The 8624-nt window shown below is 43.4% G+C and overlaps 1 protein-coding gene across 1 annotated transcript in view; it reads right to left on the reverse strand.

The window, feature by feature from the left end:
• lamb3 (laminin subunit beta 3) overlaps nucleotides 1-7058 on the reverse strand; it is an 18585-nt gene extending 11527 nt beyond the window's left edge. The window contains exons 1-3 of the mRNA XM_086291063.1: nucleotides 6903-7058; nucleotides 6065-6219; nucleotides 2270-2384 (exon numbers count right to left, since the gene is read on the reverse strand). Of these exons, the coding sequence (XP_086147189.1) occupies nucleotides 2270-2384; nucleotides 6065-6219; nucleotides 6903-6927 (295 nt within the window). The 5' untranslated portion in view covers nucleotides 6928-7058. The remainder of the gene's footprint in view (nucleotides 1-2269; nucleotides 2385-6064; nucleotides 6220-6902) is intronic.
• Nucleotides 7059-8624: the final 1566 nt, after the last annotated feature.

An 8624-nucleotide genomic window follows, 5' to 3' on the forward strand; every position in this document is an offset into this window, starting at 1 on the left:
GAGCTGACTGCAGGTTTCCCACCCTTATAAACAGTACATTTGCATAATGACAGAAACTAGCACCAGTGAGTGACAATGGGCTGTGAGATCAGTTTCATTATCATTAACATGCCGTACCATTCATACAGCCCTTAGCTCAGGAGGTAGAGCAAGCCACCTACTCAATTGGAAGTTTGGGTTCGATCCCAGTCTGCTCCAGTCTGCATGGCAAATATCCTTGGGCAAGATTTTAACCCTCCGATGCATCCATCAGAGCATGTAAATGTTAGACAGATACTTACCCAGAAAGAGCATAAAAAACAACGTGAATGAGGCAAGTTGTGTAAAGCGCTTTGAGTGTTTAGATGAAGTAGAGAAACACCATATAATAACCAGTCCAATAACCATGAGTCCCATTCACAGAGAGTTGGGGAATGGCTGCAATCACGGCATGTAAGATGGTGACAGATGTACCGTTAGGCCACTCCTCCATTCAGAGATGGTCTTTCCCTTTTCACGCAAATGGCCTCCTTGACTCCGCCCTCAAACCAGCGTTCCTCCCTGTCCAGGATGTTACATCCTCATCCTTGAAAGAGTGTCCACTGGCCTGTAGGTGTGAATAGACTGCAGAGTCCTGGCCTGACGAGGTGGCTCTGCTGTGTTCTGCCATCCTCTTCGCCAGAGGTTGTTTGGTTTCCCCCATGTATAAATCCTGGCAATCCTCCTGCACTTAACAGCGTACACTATATTACTGGATGATAGGGTGTGGCTAAATATTGGTGGATCTTATGTGATTGGATATCCAGGGGGAGAGGTGGAGACGGGTGGGCACTTGACAGGGTATGAACTGGAATGCCCCGAAGTGTTTTGGGTCCTGTATAGGGATCATGGGCCCTGCCAGTCAATAGCAACTGCAATAGGCTTCATAGGGGACATAGTTTTCAATTCAAATATAATGCACTTTAACTCTATAGCACCAAGATGACCCCCTATGAGCAAACACATGGTAACAGTGTTTTAACAGAAAGAAACTGTTAAAAAGGAGTTAACAACCAGCCATGACCCACTGAGGTTAAACAGAAGGAGGTAGGACAAAAAACACACTGTAGAAGAACACACTGTTATCTAATGATTAACTGCAAAGCGGTCTAAAAACACACAGTAAGTGAACTGGTCACTGCTTCCAAAGAATACAGGCCTGAAAGCTGTGGGGTCTGTCTCCCATTCGATTCATAAATAACCTGGTAACCACGAGTAAGTCTGCAGTCTGAGAGCAAAGTGCTCTGGTGGAGCCTGATTAAAGCCTACCAGGAGTAACCCTTTTCTGAACGGCTTCTGTCTATAGATGCATTAAGGAGCAGCTTGGTGTACTTGGTATCTTGCCCAAGTTTATTTGGCACGCAGACTGGAGCAGCCAGGGATGGAACCACCAACCCTCCGATTAGTAGATGAGCAGTTAGTAGAGTATCTCCTGAGCAACAGCCAACTACAGCCACCTGATGTTCAAGTGTTTCAATCACTTCGACGGCCACAAGGTGCACGTTGGTCATGGAAGTGGCAATCAAGATGCAATCAAGCCCTTAGTAATGGAGATCACTCTACAAACATTTGTGAATTAATGGGTTGCGTTCAGGAGCTCAGTGAATTCCAGCATGATACCGGGATGTATGCTACTTGTAGAACAAGTCCACACCTGAAATTTCCTTTCCACACTCAACTGTTTGTGGTTGAGTTTGTGTCAAAGTTTCTCTTATATTACCACTCAGTGTAGACCACGTAAAATCACAGAGTGGGGTGAGTGAATCATGAGGAGTATAGTGCACAGAGGTTGCCAAATTGCTGCAGAGTGAATTGCTACAGACCCCCAAACTTCACGTAGCCTTCACATTAGCTCAAGAGAGCATAGAGAGTGGAGTGGTTTCCATGGCTGAGCAGTTGCATCCAAGCCTGACATCACTGAGCACCATAGAAAGTGTCGGATGCAGTGGTGTCAAGCACGCCACCAGTGGAAGTGTTCTCTGGAGTGACAAATCACGCTTCTGCGTCTGGCAATGCTCCCAACTTTGAGGGAACACTTCGGGGATGGCCGGTTCCTTTGCCATCATGACTGCTCATAAAGACACGAGCGAGCTAGGTTGGTGCAGAGGATCTTCACTGGCCTATTTATTAAGAATGGGCCAACACTCAAGTTCACACGCATGTGAAGGCAGATTAGTACTTTCGTCAGTATAGTGTATTAGTTGTATTATGCATGAGTCCTTCTTTATGATTGCTTGCTTTCACCCCCCACCTTTCTTAGACTGCCACCATCTGTCTGGCCCTGAGGTGGACACAACATCCTGGACACTGTGGGCCAGCTGACTGTTTGGGTTCCTGGAGTCACACGGACAACATTTCATCTTCCTCTGAAAGAATAAAAACACAAAGACATAAATAAACCTTTTGTTTTCCCACAAGAGATTCAGTGTAATGTGTGATGTAAGGACAGTGTGCCACTGAGCTGACCCTGAACTCGAGACCAGGGACTGGCCTCTGAATTCTCTGCTGTGCCACATGAGCTGGGTCACTGAGCAGGTACCAGTGAATTTCTAATAGTTCTAGCACTGAACCTTTGCCCGAGTAAAAGCTTGGTAAACACAGTTTATTCACTATATTGAAGTAAATCCTCAGTCATCTGTAGAACCAGCCATATATCCAAAGAATGCTGGACTTTGTAAAAAACAAACAAAATCCAGTTGCATTGGTTTGCAAACTGTACATGTTATTTAATATTGAGTATTGGGATTTTTTACAGTGCTGACATGTGCAGTTTATGAAAAACTGTGAATGTACTGTTTATAGCTGAACATTTTCTCACTGACAGCTCGCACCACTGATTTCAGCAGTCAGTATTTATTAACACAGGAGGGATGGTGTCCCTTTACAGAAACTCTCTGAATCTTTTCTTTAGAGGCCGCTTGGCTGCTGCTTGGCAAATGAAGGTTCAACTCCCTCTAAAGATTTTATATAGACGCGAGGTCTGGAGATTGGCTATGGGACCGTGGGATCAGGGGGCGGTGCCAGGGGAGACTGGCTGACACAGCTGGCAGTCAGCACTCTAATGCTGCCTTCTCGATTTAAGCAGCACGCTGGGAGGACAGAGGGAGGAGAGCGAACAGCGTGCAGTGCAAGCAGTCAGGAGAAGGCTGGAGAGCACCGTGCTAATAAACATTCACTAATCTGCAACGCTGAGTGTACTGGGTCCTTATATTATGAACTACCTCCAGATCAACGCCAGTAAAACCAAGGAACTGGTGGTAGACTTCCGCAGGCACAAGCATTCTCCACTGCAACCACTGAACATCCAGGGTATGGACATTGAGGCTGTGGACAGCTACAGGTACCTTGGTGTTCATCTGAACAATAGACTGGACTGGACTCATAACTCAGACGCCCTCTACAGGAAAGGGCAGAGCAGGCTGTACCTGCTGCGGAGACTCAGGTCGTTTGGAGTGGAGGGCCCACTCCTGAAGACCTTCTATGACTCTATTGTGGCTTCTGCTATCTTTTATGGCGTGGTCTGCTGGGGCGGCAGCATCTCTGCTGGGGACAGGAAGAGACTGAACAGGGTGATCCGAAGGGCCAGCTCTGTTCTAGGATGCCCTCTGGACCCAGTGGAGGTGGTGAGTGACAGGAGAACGGCGGCTAAGCTGTCATCCCTGATGGACAACGTCTCCCACCCCATGCAGCAGACTGTGACAGCACTGAGCAGCTCCTTCAGTGGGAGACTGCGGCACCCACGGTGTGGGACGGAGAGATTTCGCAGGTCTTTCCTCCCCACTGCTGTCAGACTCCATAATAAAGACTTTAACTGATCAAGCACACACATCCATACATATGCAATAATACTAAGTGCAATAATCCTTTCTGGCATCGTTGTATTTTTACTCAGTTGTATATAGTATTTGTATTTGTATTCTATTTTTATCTTATTGTATATTTATTTTATTTTATTCTACTGTATATAGTATTTTATTTTATTCTATTCTGTACAGTTGTGTACTGTATTTATTCTTATTGTATTCTAATTTTTGCCTCATAACTTTTGCACTGTCCACTTCCTGCTGTGACAAAACAAATTTCCCACGTGTGGGACTAATAAAGGTTATCTTATCTTATCTTATCTTATCTTATCTTATCTTATCTTATCTTATCTTATCTTATCTTATTACAATAACTATAATGTTCTTCTTCCTTAGCCACTTGTTAGTGTCCTTGGTCAGATGTTTTGGGTCATTGTCACTGGAGAACTCATCCACGACCTCATCTCCAGTGACATTGTTCTCTACCATTAGCATAAAAACAGCCCCAACACATGTTTCCACCTCTATGCTTGACTGTGGACATAGTGGGTTTTTCTTAGCACATCTTGAGTTTGGTTTCATCTGACTACAGCATCATTTAGATGTTCACTGGCAAACTTAAGATGGACATATGGGAGCAGGAATGTCAGTGTTAATACTTCATGCACATATCATTTATTTGCAGGAAACTGTCTTGGAGAAGTAGACAGTATGTCTAAGATGGGTTGGGAAGTGTCTTTCCTCCTTATCCAGCAAATTTAAAGATGCTGCTGCCCCTATTCATAGAAATATTCCCTTAATTCACATTAAAACAGCCTGGGACTCTGCTGGCAGCTTTACAATTGTCTGGGGGCACGTTTATGAGGCAAAGATGGCTCTTGTAAATATGTATAAATAAATATGTCTTTGAACATTGGTCTGTTCTAATCTTTTCAGTTCCCTCTTCATGTGTTTCCATGCTTTTCATATGTGTTTAAATTATCCTGATGTTGCTTCTTCTCGCTTTTTTTCTTATTTAGGATGTTATTTGGAACAAGAAGCCTCCTGTGCCGCTGAGCCTTACAGAGGCCCAGGGTTACCTAATCTCTTGTATTTTGGGGCAACAAATATGAGGAGCCTGAATTATTGAGTTGGATATGAAGAGTTCCCTCTTTGATGGCTGGTTATGGAAGCGACTTCGGCTCATACGCTGTCTTTGAATGCCACACTGTGCTCACCTCTTCACTCTTCCACCTTGACTTACACTCCTGTCCACCCTCTGCCGGGCTTTTCACAAACCATAGTTTTTCTCATCCTTCATTAGATTACACCTGGTCTACGGGGCTAAATTTGGGGACTTGCATGTTTATTCTGGATTTGCTTCTTTTAGTGAACAGAGTTTTGCTTACTTCGAGCACCTTCAGCTTCGACACTTTTTCTGCAGCTCTTTTTCATTAGATACAACATTTGACACCTCCAGCAGTAAAGTGGCATTCCTGGCTAGATCGGACTTGTTTCCTCTGATGATGCCGAAGGCTTTCATCGTCATGTGTGCGTCTTTGTGTGAACGCTGAAGTACAAGGATACATTTAAATGGATGAACAGAGGACCACGCCTAAGACAGTTATTAGCTCCCTGAGGCTAATCCAACGTTGCCCATACTGTGATCTATGAAGATAAAGTAACATCAACACATCCTAAGTCTCTATGTTTATTTGTATATATTTTCTCATCTTTGTGTTTGTAGTGCCAGTGTCCTGTGCTGCCTTATCCCCACGCTCTGTGTTGTCTTTTCTTTTTCTTACTTTGTGTCTTTCACTTGGTTTTACTTCCTGTTTTTGTGTTTTTGGATCAGCTGCTATTGTCTTTCCCTCCCATCACTGGTTGCACATGAATCTCATTTGTCCTCCTGTCTGTGACCTCTTCTATCAGTCAGCAGTTCTGGTTTGCACTGGTTTAGTTTGTGTACATGTCTGTTCCCTGCCAGAGACACTTTGAGTTTCCACTTTTGTTCTGTCAATCCGATAATGTCACATATGACATTGTTGAATTGAAGCGGCTGCTTCTTCTGTGCGATCTTTGTTTTCTCTAAATCAAAAACTAAAGCTGAATTTTTGGATATTTTACCTGAAACGCTCTTAAACTGGAGAACCCTTTAGCTGCAGAGATATGCCTGGAAGTTCTCACTTGTTTGTTAAAGGGTGATATAAGTTTCCAAACTTTCCATTTGCTCACAGAGATAAAACAGGAAAGCACGCTCTTACCTGTTGGTACGGGGTACAGAAGACCTCTGAGCCAGTGAGGCCACAGGTAGATGAAGCCTGAAGTTGGTGAGCCCTGCCATGGAGCAAGTCATCTGTGGGTGGGTAGCATGCCCCCCATGAGCAGTCATTTTGGGCGTGTGACAGTATGGCTGAGGCTGTCAGGAGGAGGGCAGAATGTGTACAGGTATGAATACAACACACCTAACTCTAAGCTTTCTGAGGCTCTCAAAAACTTCTTCCTTTATTATTAACTGCTGTTCAAAATACATCTAAAAGACAGAGTAACCTACAATAAAACTGTTAAATGAGTGTCATGCTGCTTTTGAAGCAGTAACAGAGATGTTGGTCTGCAGCTGTCGTACTGTCTATTTTCAGGCCAAAGGTAATTCTAAGGGACGAAACAACCCAAAGCTGTGTGCTGGTCAGATGAAACCACGTACATGAAGCACATTGATGTTTGATTAAGGTTTACTTAGAATAGGTAAAATTATAAATGCATCTCCACATTAACCTGGTTATTCTTAAAGATGTACTGCAGCTCTACACAGTAGTTATAGGCTGTGTTTGTATCTTCTCACAGGATTTCATGACAGATACCAACATGTCTAACATCACATATTTCAGAGACAGACTGTCATGCAGCAGCGTGAACATCTCCATCGAACCGTTCACTGCTGCAGCTTACTTCCATCTCTTTAGCTAGTAAATAAAAAAGCTGCAGGCTATCTATTTCAGGGTGTTTAGGAATGCTAACATGTGGCGTGCAAAACTCAAACTAACATCACAAACTCAATAAATATAATAGCAATAAAGCAGCAGTGAAAATGGGAAATCTCACCAGCCAGTAGTAAAAGTATTCTCATGTTGTGTTCCTCCTGTTAAAACGTCCAGAAGAAATAGGAGCAGCTGTCGGCAAACAAATACAGAAGGCTGCTGTGCTGGGAGTTCAGCTGTGCTGTGGAAAGGTGTGCACTGCTTCGTGTTGCTGCCTTAAAAACCATTTCTCACCTGGATAGTGTGACACAGCGTGTGTCAGAGTCACGCCCTGCACCACCACTCCCTCCACTCATGAATCAGCACACACACTCACAGAGCCAGACACACACTCAATGAAAGTAGTCATTACTCATTTTCATTTAATTTGTACACTATTATTAATAATAATAATTCATATTTATTAATTATCAAGTAATAAATAAAACTGACTTCAGGTGAAAGCTAAAAGTAGCAAATGCATTCTTTGTTTGTAAAGTTTGTGCAGCTACTGGAGCTGAAAGGATGAAACATTAAAACCAATCATTGTTCAGACTCCATTACCCGCATTTCAGTTTTCCAACAGTTTGGTTTTTAATTAAGTTGCTGGTGGTGGTCAGAGGGCCCGGTGGCACCAGTGTCCGGCAGCCTCGCCTCTGTCAGTGCGCCCCAGGGCGCCTGTGGCTACAATGTAGCTGCCATCACCAGTGTGTGAATGTGTGTGTGAATGGGTGGATGTAGTGTGAAGCGCTTTGGGTCAGTCCTAAGGGACTGAGTAAAGCGCTATACAAATGCAGGCCATTTAATTTAATATCTACAAGTTAATTCAGCTGCCTCTGCTACTTTGTGTTTAGTTCTCATTTCTGGGTGTAAACATGTAGGCTTGAGTGAAGGGCGATGATGACTAAAGTACCAGGACAGGGTATGGACATGGCAGCTTGCAGTCATTCGGTCAGTTCTCCTCTGTGTAGCCTGACAGCTTGTGCAGTAGGGTTACCATCCTAAGCAGCGTTTGCATGGCTGTGTGTTAACTGCTGTCCTCTGAATCATCACTGTGTAGAAAGAAACAATAGCCTGAGGCCAGGTGAACATACACTGTGTGCTTTTCTTCATAGCCTCAGACACACTGACTAATGCTAACTGCAGGGTGTGTTTTCTGAGAAATCACAAACGCACACTTCTGACAAGCGTCGTCATGCCTGGACAGTTGCTATGGTTCTTTTGTTGGTAACCAGAAGGTTTTATATCGACATCAATCCCAGCCTTAGTTACAGCAAGATGTTTCAACAAGTCCTCCAATCCAGACAACAATGTCAGTCTGGAGCGGAGGACTGCCCTCCAGACCCATAAGGGAATTTCCAAAACGAGCTACATGTGGCAAGAAGCAGTGTAACCGACACTGTGATGTAAACTGCACAACACTTTTGTGATGTTTAAGCTGTTCTTGTGGTGGCATCTAACACATTTAGTTCCCGTACACTTCAGTGTAAAAAGACGGTGTGCCGACCTTTGATTAACAATACTGTAATAAAACGTATTTACATTAAACAGGTAACACTGACACCACAGGTGTCCAGAGGCTCAGAACTGTCAAAATAATGGCACACTCCTAAACACCAGTAAGATAAGTGCTTCCTTAATATGTTATTTATAACTGCATATACACATTTTTATTCTTAAATAATAGATTCATATATAACATGTTATTTGTATTTAGAAAAGCATTTAGATGTTAGTAGAGGTTTTATAAATACTTATTTCATATTTTAATTGAAAATAAGTATTTATAAAACTTATTTTATAAATA

Source organism: Aulonocara sp. 'chitande type north' Nkhata Bay, linkage group LG5 (genome assembly GCF_057382095.1).
Source record: "Aulonocara sp. 'chitande type north' Nkhata Bay isolate Kocher_YH1m ecotype deep benthic linkage group LG5, A_spYH_male_GT1.1, whole genome shotgun sequence".
NCBI classification, from domain to species: Eukaryota; Metazoa; Chordata; class Actinopteri; order Cichliformes; family Cichlidae; genus Aulonocara; species Aulonocara sp. 'chitande type north' Nkhata Bay.